Source organism: Montipora foliosa, chromosome 5, assembly GCF_036669935.1.
Source record: "Montipora foliosa isolate CH-2021 chromosome 5, ASM3666993v2, whole genome shotgun sequence".
NCBI lineage: Eukaryota > Metazoa > Cnidaria > Anthozoa > Scleractinia > Acroporidae > Montipora > Montipora foliosa.
In genome coordinates this window covers 27032157-27046114 of record NC_090873.1, presented here as the reverse complement: position 1 = coordinate 27046114, position 13958 = coordinate 27032157, and the positions used below count along the sequence as shown (strand labels likewise).

Sequence of the window (13958 nt, the reverse complement as noted above, 5' to 3'; positions counted from 1 at the left end):
TCAGCTGGCTCAGCTGACTGAGCATCACATTATCATGTGGGAGTTTGCAGGCTCAAACTCTGCACAGCTTAACACTCACAGGGTCTTATAAACTAAAAGATAACTGACATTCAATGACGGTCACCATAACTCTTTTGTGCTGTCTCACAAAGGCATCCTGACAAAGTCATTTGCCAGATATATGTTTAAAGAAGTCTACTTTTTAAATTAATTTTAAGATTCCTTCACTGACTTTTTTGCTGGCAGGTTGCGACTACATTCCTCAGCTGGCAAAAATTTGACCCCAGTCTTTGGGGTGTGGCTGTTTGCTCAGTTGATGGACAAAGGTGAGGGTTCACTTCAAATGTAACAGAGGTCAAAGTTAAAAAATTAATATAATGGCAGTAGAAAATTTGCATATTACCAGACTTTGTAGGACATAGCTATTTTAGTTGATGTTTAGTTTTGGCATTTTGAAATTTACAGCCTGTCATGACACTACATTTTTATGTAAAGTAACCTTTTTTTATTGTCAGTTGATATTAAATTGTGTTTGAGAAGTTACTGTATTTTTAAAATAACTGATGAGTGTTTTAAATCCCAGAATGACTTCAATATATATGGCCTGCAAAGCATGGGGAAGACTCAACCCTTTTGAAAGGACATTTTCATGTGATTAATATCTGAATTTATTTGCACCTTGATGAAATTTGATCTTCGAGGTGAGACTGACATTTTGACATCCAAGGCAAAACTCAACTTCCAAGGCTTTAATATTTCCACTTTCTTCCTGGAAGATCAGTTGCATTAATTTTTTAAATTAGTCCCTCTCATGACTACTGTAACATTGCATTCACTCGCACAATCAAATTCCATCAAGGTATGTTGTTCTCAGTTGAATAATCCATTTGTTAAATTTTATTGGCTGCAGAACATCACTTTTTTTTTAGATTTGCCATTGGAGATTTCCAAGAGCATTTTTGTCTTCAGTCAGTTTCAAAATGTCTTCATTATCCTATTGTGCTAGAAGATCTTACTGCTGAGATGGTGTGTAATGATGATGTGTTAGATAGAGTTTTTTCTGTTGTCTGCATAAGACGTCTGTGATTTGCCTTGTTTTGAATAGGCAGAAATTGGGCAATACCAACAAATTTAATTACAACTACCTGTAATCCAAAGAGCATTCAAAGTGTGTTTATCACATTGAAATGTGGGTGCTATTAATATAAAGTAATATTGTTTAACACTGTACCATTTAACACTTCTCTTTTATATTAATAAAATAATTAAGTGATTCACCAATGACATACATTAGCTTAAATACTGTAATTTTCCTTCTTTCTTTAAATTTTGAGAATCATTTTGAGTGCACTCCTCAGCCCCTTTCCCCCCTCCCCCCAGAAAATAGAATGTGCCAGTATAGCTGTACATTTTACATTTCAGCCGAAGTGCAACTGCGAGTATTAGTTTGCTCTGTACTTAAAAAAGCTCTTCCTAAAGTGCAGACTGCAGACAATTAGGGTAAAGTGCATACTGCCATAAACCCAAATCCTTTGACTTAATGCTATAATATTAAACCTTAGACTTACGGTAAATACAGTTTAAATCCTAATAATTAGGCTTGCGGTTTACATATAGTTTAAGGGGTTTTGGTTGTTTCCACAGTCTGCATTTTTTTCACCCTTAATAGCTACTCAGCTTAGAACTGCATTTTACACTGACCACCTCAAAACCCAATGAACTGAAAACTTGTACCCAGCCATACTGTTACTGCAATCTAAAGGTCCACGGCTATTATATAATAATAACAATGTTATTATTCTTTGCCAAGCTAGAACCAACGATACATTTTTTCATGGCTAAATGACCTTACAATGATTCCAGGGAATAGCTTAGTTATGGTGCTCTTTTTTTTCCATTTTCCAGGTTCACAAATATGTTGGCCACGAACCAAGCGGCCAGACATTTAATTACTTACACTTGAACAGCAATGGTTGGTAAACATTGTAGTAAGTAATGATAGTTAGTTAATAATTACCATGGCTGTTGCCTAACAGGAGCCTGGTAGCCTGGGGCTCCCAAAGAATAGCTCTGCGCGCCTTACTTTTTCACGGCAACACCTTTCTCTTCATATGTTGGGCTCCTAAGTTCTCGGCGTTTAGCTCTGAGGGCCCCTTTAAAATTTTCTTAGGCAGCAGCCTTGATTACTGTGATATTTTCGCCACAGCAATCATTGAATTCAGACTCTATAAATGGCAAGTACTGCTGGTGGAGCAATTCCATATCTTAATCCATTCACACCTGAACTGCTCTGGACCAGACCCATTGACGAGGAAAATCGTCTGGCATTAGACAGAATAAAATCTATCAAGTCCCACTCCTATACTAGGAGTCAATGGGTTAAGCTATTAAAAATTAGTCTTCATTTGCACTGATAGCTAGTTGATAAACAGTACAGTCATAATATTAATTAAAGTAGTGTTTTTAATGTTAATAGTATAATATTATTATCATAAATTATTATAGAGTGGTTTTCAATTGAGTATTGAAAGTAATTAGATAATTACTTTGGTTTATAATTACTTCACTCAGTGATTGGTTCAAAGTTCTTGTGCCACTTTTTCAACCAATCAGAAGTGAAACCAAAACCAATCGTGGCTCGTGCGTGCACATTTTCCCGTGCTTTGTGTCAGCTACGTTTAATTACTTCGAGTTTTGATTGGTATACTGGATTGTCTCCGTCCTTTTTGATTAGCCAAAGTAATTACTTTGGTTTTGGTTTTACGACACTCATTCGAAAACCGCTCTAGATACTTCTACTAATAATGATTATAATAATAATAATAATAATAATCATAATAATAATAATTATATTAATAATTATTATTATCATTATCATTATCATAATTATCACTATTATCATTTAATTATTATTATCATTATTATTGTTATTATTATTATTGTTATCATTATGATTGTTATTATTATTATTATTATTATTATTATTATTATTATTATTATTATAAATTTACTACAGTACATTCACTACTGGATGTATATGAGATTGTATGGAATACATAAATTTTATACAACTTTATATATAATTACTGGTGGTGGCCTAGTTTGAAGACTGCATGGTTTTCACTTTCAGTCAACTGAAAACTGACTGTGGCTTCAATAATAATTGGGAATTTGAGACCTTTGCTTGGAACCTCTGGGATAAATTGAAACAGAATACTAAAGACATTGCTTTCAAAGCAAAAGAAAAAAAAGCAAATAAGCATTGAAAAAGGCATTAAAAGTAAATTGTTCACCGATTGTCTTTATGCTTCTGATCCTTATAGATCAACCTCACAATCCAATGTTAAATTCTGGTGCTTTGCTTTTATGTGCTCTTCAAAAGGTAATTAAAACTTGTCTGTCTTTGCTATGGTAATTTAACGTGAGAAAAACATTAAATTAATAGAATATCAGTCTTCTAAAATGATATGAACACAGTACGCTGCAACGTTGTGACTTTTGATCAATAAAGAGAACTCTTGTTAAACACAGCACTTTATTTTGGCCTTTGACAGCATACATGGACAAAAATTATTTTTTCTTTTGGTGTAAATTCAAATGCAATATAATAATATACCTCATTCTTTAATTTGTTTCTTCTCTTATGCAGCCTGAATGGCCATTGGCAGATAGGTGTGATTATGTAAGTACATGGCCTTTATTGTGTGCAGTCTTTGACCATCTTTAAGTTACCAATTCCATTAGGTAAAGGGATTTTGCGAGGGGGATCAAAAAGCCAAATCAAGTTGTATGTAAAAATTAAACTTTGTCTTGTTTGAAATCAAGAAATGACAAAAAGGCGAAAAAATAGTTTAAGGAAAAATCAAGCAGTTGACCATTGTAACGAAAATACCTTAAATTTCTCTGTTGGGTTGCATATGCTATAATATTATAATTTCTGTCTTTTTCCTCTTTGCCATTTTATTATTAAGTGATGGAAATGATCACTACTACGAATAATGTTAACTTTTGATAATTCAACAGTAAGTTGTTACAGTATTATTTAACTATAATAATATTGTGTAACTTAAATATTAATTGTTACAGTAGCAGTTGTGATGATATCATGCTATTTATGTCAGCCAACCAGATTGCGCCATTTTTATGTGCTCAAAATATAAATCTTATTAATTTTTTGTCTTTCACGGTGCTTTGACATGGCCGCCTTGTAAGTTTGTTTGCTGAGTTTCAGAGTATTTGCTGATTGATTAACAACAATATGTTAGTTTTGGTTTGTAATGAAAGAAGAGTGGAGCTCCCAGAGAAAAAAATACACCCTGTGGTTTAACAGTAGATATTACCTGTATTAAAGTGTAACCTACATGTATATTGTAACAGAAGACAGCAAACCACAGCATTTGAAGACCATGTGGTGGGAAAGTCCTTCCATTCTTCCCATGTGCCACACTATAGATACACAATGCGTGTATACGATAATGTACATATTAACAGTGTGAAACAAAACAAACGCAGGACACATTGAGGGAAGGCAAGTGCTCTCACTCACTCTACTATCGACTTTGTTGTTCATTTAAATTTATTGGACAGGTTCAGACTAAGTTTAAACAAATTGCTGGAGGCGAATTTGTTGGATTTAGTAATGCTACGTAAGTATTGATTTTGAATACCTGATACAGTTACAGTAATATTCAATGTTTTGTTATTTTTAAGTTAATGTCAACTGTAAGGTTGACAGTGTGAAATTTTAAAACAAAAATTAATTTCCTTTAGCTTCCTATCAGAACGTGAGACTGCAGATAAAAATTATGCATTGGGATACTTCATGAATGCTAACAAGGTAAATCCGCTCATAGCTCATTTTCAGTTCCATTTTCAACATCAAACAATAATAGTTCATAATAATTATAATTAAACATACTAATAGTGTCAGATACCGCTCACGAGCTTGGTGTGCTTGATGAAGGTGTTTGCTTCAACGCAATTAAACACAAAATTAATTAGGCGATGATTTGAACAGTGTTCATCCATTGCTCATCAAAATAATATAAAAGAGCTGTTGTATTAAGAGAGATGGTGAATGTCCCCTTTAACCCATTGACTCTTAGGAATGAGACTTATGGCGTGTTCGATTGACCGTATTCCGGAATAGGAATACACAGAACAGAAGTTAGAAATCCTTCGCTTTTGCGGAGATTCATATTAACATTGTCAAACATCTGCTAAAATGCTATTTTAAACATAGCTTTATTATCCTTGTTGAACATAGCTTTATTATCCTTGCTGCTGCAAAACGCCACACATAGGGTTTTAAATCATCACTCCGCATATTCTTATTCCGGAATAGGGTCAATCGAACGCGCCCTTAGTAATTATTATAGATTTTACCCTGTCTAATACCAAACGATTTTAGTTGTCAATGGGATGTGGTTGAGGAATTAGTTAATGGTTTAACAAACTCGTCATCCACTCAAAAATTAATCCCTTAAAACCATTGTCTCTGAGGAGTGAGATTTTAAAAATAGATAAATTTACTATGTCTAACACCAGACGATTGTCATCAATGGGAGCTTAACTGGTTTAGGAGTCAATCCCTACTTCCATTCTAAAACTATGCCCCCTTTTGTAACGAATGAAGAGATTTATCATATAGTCATTGGTGACTCAGGGCTACTCAAAAAACTCAAGTGCTCCAAATTGACATGGATAGAACATTGGTCATGACCTTCCAATCAAGTACTAGATGCTCTACTGCTAAGCTACAAGAGACTCGTGGAAGGTGTAATTGTGATGGTAATTATTTCTTTTTTGTAACAACAGGCATTTCCTCCTAATACAAATTTAATGGACACCTTTGAACTTTACTTTCATGTAAGTTGTTTCCCATTTTTTGGGGCATATGTACATAACAGAGAGGTTGATGCAAGGAAATGTGGAGATTTTTCTTCCATCTACACTGTCCACCTCATTTGACAGCCCCCTTACATCTAGGATTAGTGAGATGTGGGAGAGTGGGGTAATTTTCCTGTAGACTTTCACTGACTGAAAATTTGGGTGAACTGAAGAAGTGAAGGACAGACACACTTGTCAGAGATGATTGTGCAACTTCCAATTGAAATTTGCGTTCAAGGGAGTGGATGAATTATTCATACACTATTTCCTTTAGGACATTTTGGTGACTTGTGCAGAAGTCTGGAAGATTGATTCCATATATCAGGGAGACTGGTAGATAATCTAGGAGAGTGAACACATTTCATGTAAACACTGAGTCCTTATCGTCGAAGTGCTGAATAAAGAGCTCTTTTATGCTGGCTAGAAATAACCAAATAAGGTGTCACATAATTGCCAATGAGTCAGGCCTTCTGAAGACAGAAGGCCTGGCGAGGCGGCAGCTTATAGAGTCGCGAGAAGATTTTTAGGCGGACGAAATCTCAGAAGCGCTTCAAATTTGAGTGTAATGTAGACCAAAAGCTGTAATGTAGACCAAAGCGATGAAATGTTGACCGTAGCAATAACCAATGAGAGTTAAGCACGAGTACGCCGCGTGATGTTTGCAGCCGCCAGGCGCCAGATCACGCAAGCTTGGCTCGTTGGCACTTTAGCGACAGCTATAACTAGTTATATGTGGGACCCTTGCTGGCCAGTGGGGTGACCTTCAAATCCACCTCTCTAACCAATGGTCTAAACAGTCTTTTTAGGCTTTTGTTAGTATTGATTTTTCGTTTATATTCTGTACTGTTTTCTTTCTGTATTATTTTAGAAACCAAAACAAAGTAGCAGAGTTTGTATTTCACGTGATCATTTCAAGTGTCACTTATTGGGTTAATTGTGTAAAGCTACTTTATATTCATTTGTGCCTGCAGACCTGCTCAGTAGAAACCAGCTGTGATGCAGGAAGTGTGATGGCTGCCACTCTGGCAAACGGTGGAATTTGTCCGCTGACAGGTCAGAAGGTAATAAAAGGAGGCAAATTAAGAAAAACGTGAACTTTGTCTTGATTACTCCACATCTGCTATTATGTTCAATCTGACAATATAATGAAGGGCTGTACACAAAACTGTTTTAAACTCCGTTTTTTCATAGTTAATTGTGAAATTGTGGCCATAGTTTGAGACATATAGTGGAGAACGTTCGCATTGAAAAATTTTGTTTACTAAGCAAAAACGTTTCAACCTGTCTTTATGACTTGAAAGACTAAATTAAAGCAAAAAAGGCCTTTTATTGCACATAACTGTTTTAGGTGACTTTTTCACAAATTTAATTGTGATTGTTGAAATGAATCATCATTATCGTCAGTGTCTATCTTACAGTGTAAATTTGTTTTGGTATTGATGGTGTAGCGCCACACAGTAGTTAATTGTTATTGTAAGCCTATACATTATGCTTACATTTTACATGTAACACTATTTCAAACTAATTGGGACCCTTTCAAAGTAATTGTCACTATATCTTAGATGTTATTGCCCATAAGAACCAATCAGAGGTGATCATTTTTGAGGGTGCCAAGTTTGGCTAACGTTACCCACTTTGTGGTCTGTTATATCCAATGAGAAACCTGTTAGTGAATAACAGGTTGATAAAGAATAACCAAGATAGCATTTTCCAGTTACGTAATATTAGCCGCATGAAGCAATAACATTTCAGAAATAAAATAACTAAAATTATTTGCAAATGGAATAAATATGATGAAATGTTTGCACTCAGTATTGGAGTCAATGAGCAGTGAACTGCCGACTGCCAAGGCTTACGACTTTTGCAAAGCTAAATACAGTATCACTGAATACAACCCCGCCGTTCAAACAAACAACTTGAGTTTACTCAAAGACATAGACAATAAGGTGAAGTAGATTAAACAAACATTTAAAGTTGTTGTTATTCAACAAAATAGTGCTCATGTTTATCGTTCACATAAACCTGATGGGCAATAGCAGATGTTATCAAAACACTGAAAGCACTGACGTGAAAGAAAAGTGAAGCCGAAACAAGATTAGGTTGGACAGGTGAACTGTTATTTAGCGTTTTTATTTCATGACACACTCTAAAGAGTTGCACTGTGTACTGTTCATTTTTGCTCTACCCAATAAGCCATGCATAACAGAATAATGCTGAGTAATTGACATCTTGTTAGCCTCTAACCTTAGCCATGGTAGTTCGTGTATCAGAGATGAGTAAGTTCATGCGAAACCTTTTAATTGACCGCAAGGCGTATCTACTGAATGGTTTTCCGTGCAAAAAGATTTTTTTCAAAGCCACCGCCAAAAATCGGGCTGACAAGTCGCACCATGTAAACCGGCCTTTATAAAGGAAAAAAAGGTCACTATAAAAAATAAAGACTTTTCTTATATAGTTTTTAGCCTTGTATCTACGAATTTCATTACCTTTCTTGCAAATAGTAATAATTTATGTAAAAAAGAAAGAAGGAAAGAAAAGTCCAAGTTTCGTCACAAAATGGACACCGTTTTTTTCCTAATGGATTGTGTGACAAATTTGACCCTAAAATGGGCACATCGTCCAGAATGCATCCGTTGTTTTTAGCACATTTATCTGGAAACTGAGGATGTTTTTCTCCCTCTGAGAACAGTTTTCAGGGTGCATGAAATCACATTCATTCTCAAAAAACAGTTCTCTGTATGTACCAATGAGAACTGGTGAGTTAAAGTCAATTTAAAACAACATGTCTGGTAAGGATGTGTCGTGAATCACCGATGTGAATGTGTTTAGACAATGGTCTTTAATCAATGATGCCCAAGTTAAAACCTTCTTCACAAACGATACAAAAAAAGTGTATGGGTGATATTAAATTAAAGTGTCTTAATTCAGTCACACATTGTTCCACACACTTTAATAATTGTGGGGGAAGGCAACATGAAATTCTGCTTTTCCATTTTACATTCCCAAAAGCCAATTATTTTCGTCCTTCTGCCCAACTCTAGGCGCCTTCCACTGATCATGACATCGACCCTGAGCGCGCTCTAGCTCTCCAAGCCAGACAACATGATTTAGGTATATCATGTCATACAATCATGACAGGTTGTCAGCGGGCGGTTTGGGTCAAGATGTTTATAGAGTTGAGAACTGTTCTTATTTCCTACCAATCAACATTGTTATTGCTTGTATGTTATCGTCAAACAACACCAAAAGATTATTCTCGTGGACCTTTCGCATTTTTGTATTTAGATGCCCCTTGCACAAAGCCTGGCAAACTCATGTTCTGTCTCCAGCGAACTTTCACGTGTTGGCTGGTGAATTACAGCTAATGATTGCAACTTTTCGTTGAGGTACCAAAAATTTGACAAAACATCACACCTTGTTCTTATGAATCATCGCTCGAAATGCTGCTCGAAGTTCCAAGCGGTTTTCAACAAACGTTTTTGAAAAAAGGGCGCAATGCATGCTTTTCAGTTGCATAACTTTAGCACATCGCTTTATAGCATCGTCACTGGCCAGTATAGAATTAATTGAAACTTCTTGTTTTCAGCCAATCATCATCATTATTGAATGTATATGCTCGTCAAACAACCCAACCAAATTCTTTTTCTGGTTGAGAAAGAATTCTTCTGACAGCAAATGCAACCTTTAAAAAGCATTGATTAATTTTGGATTTTTCTGAGTAACAAAGGCAGACGAAAAATGACTGGACCTTTTGAGGTGTCGTGTTTTGGGAACATGAGCACTTTGCACTTGAAGTCGTATACCTAGAATTGTTCTGGTGTTCATCCAATTGCAGTTTTCTTTCTCCAAGAACTGTCCACAAATTGACAGCCACTTGTCATCAGCAGTAGATAGCATCTGGCTTGTCACGGAGGCTAATTGGCATCTAAGCAGCCCTTGCTTGGTAGCACAGGTATGGATGTTACTCTAGTTGAAGATACACAAGGAAAATACTGTTCACTCAACTCCAAGAGAAAGCTGCAATCTCTTCTTAAAATGACAAAAAGAGACGTGTATGTCCAAGATACCAAAAGAGATGATGTGGTCGCGTTTTCTTTCTTTTATTCCTTTCTCTGACACTAAATACCTTGTGGGGAAAACTTCCACAAAATTTGTGTGTCACTTCTAAGGAAGTGCTTCTGTTCAAAGCCAAGAAACACTATGAGTTGTTGATGTGAGACACATACCTATGCTTTTAAGGAAAGGAGACTAATTTCATCGCTCTCTACCTGACATATGCAATAGATTAGTAGTGAGGACAATACTTGAAAAGGAACTTTGTCTGACACTTTCTTGCTTACGAAAAGGCTTTGAGGTCTTGCTGGTTCTTCATCTCGGGCAAAGGAGGCACAGTATTGTATTGTAGATGAACGATTTCTGTGTCACAGAGCTTTCTTGTTTTATTATTCTCATAATATTATTGTTCTTGGGTTTAGCGAATTGGCATCTTGTTTGTCCAAGAGAGTGATTGAATTCTAATACTCTATAGATTTTTGTTATTTTTAATCCCAAATCGGTGTATATTTAAAGGTTTTTATAGTGAAGAACATACTTTTATTTATTGGACAGAGTGGGGATCAACTTTTTAACCTGTGCTATTGTTATATTTTTTGTATCTTATTTGTTAACAATAAGGTGATAACATGTTTTTTGTTACATTGATTTTTTTCAGCAGCAAATGGGTAATCATTATGCAATCTATGCAATTGTTTATTGTATTGAAGGCCGACTTCAAGAATTAAACTTTTTTACTGCCTTCAGTGCGTTTTGATATATCTAGTTTATTAATTCTTTTTTAATTATCACTCATCCATTTGAAAACACCAGTAGGTAGGTGTTGTGACATGGCCCATTCATAGGGATTATTAGCATCTAAATACATTATATACTTTGATGGCTCATCTTTATTGTATGATTTCATTACGGATTTGATTTTGAAAATCTATGACAAATGCATGAAATACCAAATCTCATACCCTTTTCAGTAAATTGATACATGTCTATATCTCTCATTTTCTCTAATTTTTTATCAGTCATTTTTAACATAGCTTCCCAAGTCAAACCAGGATTAGGTATTTCTACAATTTTCAAAAACATCTGCTAAGAAACGGTTGTCTGGCTTCACTTGTTAAAATGTATTCACCCATTGTCTTTAGACTCAGCAACCTTTTTGAAAATAGTAGACATATTACACTCTTCAATGGTTTAAACAAAACGACCCAGTTTTGGGTGGTCTATTTTTGTAAACTCACATGGTTTCATTATATTGTATTGTTATATAATTCGTTTTAGAATTAGCGAGAATGATGTGTCGGCACCATTAAGATCGGTTATTCGTTATTTTCCATCAGTAATGTAAATTCTTATGCTGCATATGTTATTCTTGTTAATTGGGTTGTATGTGACTCTTCTTGGTTCGAAGGTGACAGTATATGAAGGTCTTAACACAGATGTTGAAAAGCTATATATAATATCACTTTCACTTCCATCGACAAGATTATCATTCACAAGGTCACAGTGGACGTTGAGTATGCAAGTATCTTGACTGAAGTTGGGGACTCTTTTACCACTACTGGTGGATTTAATTTTTTTTTTATCAAAACCAATTAATTTATAAAAATTACTGTGGGTCAGATCAAGCTGATATCCTGTTTTCAAGGTTATCGAAACTCAAAATGTCGTTTCATTGAATTCTAGATTAATTGGATACTCATCTTCTTAACCCTCTGTTTTTATAACTGTAACCTCTTGGATATGAATATTAATAGGAAAGTAGTTCCAAACATCTGCAGCAAAGGATGTATCTTTAAAATTAACCCTGTTATCACTACTGTATTTGATTAATTGATTATTGTATTGAGGGTTAATATTGAATCAAGTGAATGGCATATTGATAATTCTGTTAAGACCGATTTTGAGCTTGTGGTTGTCGTTTAAAACAATAACTGGTCTTGAGAATTTCCTCTCAAAGTTTTCTGGTCTACTATTTCCAGGATTTCCAGAATTTTTAACTGAACTGGAGATAAAACAATATCTCTTTCCAGTTATTTATATAATATGATTATTTAATTTTAAAATATGTTAGACCAATTTCAAGTTTGTGGTTGTCGTTTAAAACAATAATTGGTCTTGAGAATTTTGTCTCAAAGTTTTCTGGTTTATTATTTCCAGAATTTCTCGAATTTTTAACTGAATATGAAGATAAAACAATATCTCTTTCCATTTATTTATATAATATGATAATTTAATTTTAAAATATGTTTTATACAACTTTTTATGTCGAGATTTATTTATTACTGATGTGCTAAGCAATGTGTCAATGACAGCAACTCCCATGTTTCTCATCTCAATTGATGTATTTTCAACTTATACTTCACCAATGATTAACTCAAGTTTTGTTAGCAATGTTTTTGGATTATTGAAAAATATGGCACTGCCATCTCTTTTTTGTTTTTTTATTCCAGAACCACTAATTGTTCCTAGTTTGTTTTCATAAAGACAGGAATTTTTTTCTTTGGGAATTTTGAGTGTCATGAAATTACATCATTTGCGTGACATAGCTCCTTATCACGAAGATTTTTCAACAATATATGGCTTTACTCTAACCCAGAAACAGTCAGATAGTAAACAACTTCATTTTACTTCAAGTAATTTCTTATGTTTCCAAACTTTTCCCAGCGGGAATTACATAAGATATATATGCATGGATGCATGCGGACGGTCATTTTTAACCCTGATGATGGCAAACAGTCGAAATCGTTAGGTTTTAACATTTTGATTTCACAAAAATTACCTTGTAAATAGCATATAACTTCATATTAATTAACCATTTCTTTTGATTTTGTGCTTGTCAGCATTGTGATTTGCAATAATTTAGAAGTCTTTTTTTGTATCTCATAGATGTTTTAGATTTTCAATTACATGGCCGTTCAACGTCATGATTGTGTAAGTAGTTCACCCTGAAGTCAAAATAGATACGTTTCTCAGGAAACCGACAAAGAAGGCTTCCTGACCCGACAGTTGAAATGTAATTATTCAGTTCAAAAAATACAATAAATTTAAAAACCTAAGACGGAAGTTTCTTGGCTAAAAAGTACGTTGTTTTACTCTGAAAACGACGAACGATTAACATTCTTTCCCATAGTTCATTCGGTTGACACAAGGCGATCCCGTGCACCTTAATGGTTGCCTAGCACGTGATCAATTTCTTCCTTTTGACAGTACATTAGCCCGGCAGCAAATGTCATGAAATAAAGTCCCGTGGAAATTTCGTGAAGAAAGCGAGCCAGTAGTCTGAATGTGTTAAAGTGCTCCTGTGATAAAAATAACCACTTCCTTTTTTCCTTCAGATTTTGAAAGTGTGTTTGCTTAACACCTAGGTGACTGGCAAAATTTTGAGCTTTGCTTTTTATCCAAAGGCCGTTTACTTTGAGTGTAAGTTTTGGATTTCACGGTCCGCCATTATGACCGATTGGACCTCATGCGGTTGGATCCAGGGAAAAGTGACGTCAGAGGCTCACTAGCTTAAAAATTCAGCGTGTGAACGCAGCTTATTATATATGCAAAGCGTGAGTTTAAAAGTCTGAAAGCCCAAAACCCCCGTGCTGCATATTAATTCTGCGGCGTACACACGTATTGCATTCTTAAACTAGTGAGCCTTTGACGTCATTTTCTCCTCGATCCAGCTCTCTCAAGAACATAATGTTAGTAATGGCGGACCATTAAATAGGAAAATTACAGTTAAAATAAAGAGGTGTCTTTTTGAAATCAAGGCTTAAAACTTGGGTAAGGCAAAACGTAGTGTTTTGTTAACATAGTTTTGAAATCCAAAGAAAAATATGAATTGATTTTTTGGTCACAGGGGCACTTTAAGGGGACCCTAAATTACATGAAAAGTTTTGGTTGCAACTTTGGAACTCGCTCAGACGGGATTTATGGGGGTTGAAAATGTGACATGTGTATCCCAGCGTGGATTCGAGGCTCAATCATAAAATTGTAAATAGCTATCCATTATTTCCGTAAAATTGAAC

At 35.0% G+C, this 13958-nt stretch overlaps 1 protein-coding gene across 1 annotated transcript in view; it reads left to right on the top strand.

Annotated features, from left to right (window-relative positions):
* Window positions 1–13958, top strand: part of LOC138002522 (glutaminase liver isoform, mitochondrial-like) — an 81080-nt gene that overhangs the window by 26720 nt on the left and 40402 nt on the right. Inside the window, exons 14-22 of the mRNA XM_068848555.1 lie at window positions 247–326; window positions 930–1026; window positions 1906–1972; window positions 3324–3382; window positions 3650–3682; window positions 4588–4646; window positions 4771–4837; window positions 5818–5868; window positions 6861–6950. Of these exons, the coding sequence (XP_068704656.1) occupies window positions 247–326; window positions 930–1026; window positions 1906–1972; window positions 3324–3382; window positions 3650–3682; window positions 4588–4646; window positions 4771–4837; window positions 5818–5868; window positions 6861–6950 (603 nt within the window). The remainder of the gene's footprint in view (window positions 1–246; window positions 327–929; window positions 1027–1905; window positions 1973–3323; window positions 3383–3649; window positions 3683–4587; window positions 4647–4770; window positions 4838–5817; window positions 5869–6860; window positions 6951–13958) is intronic.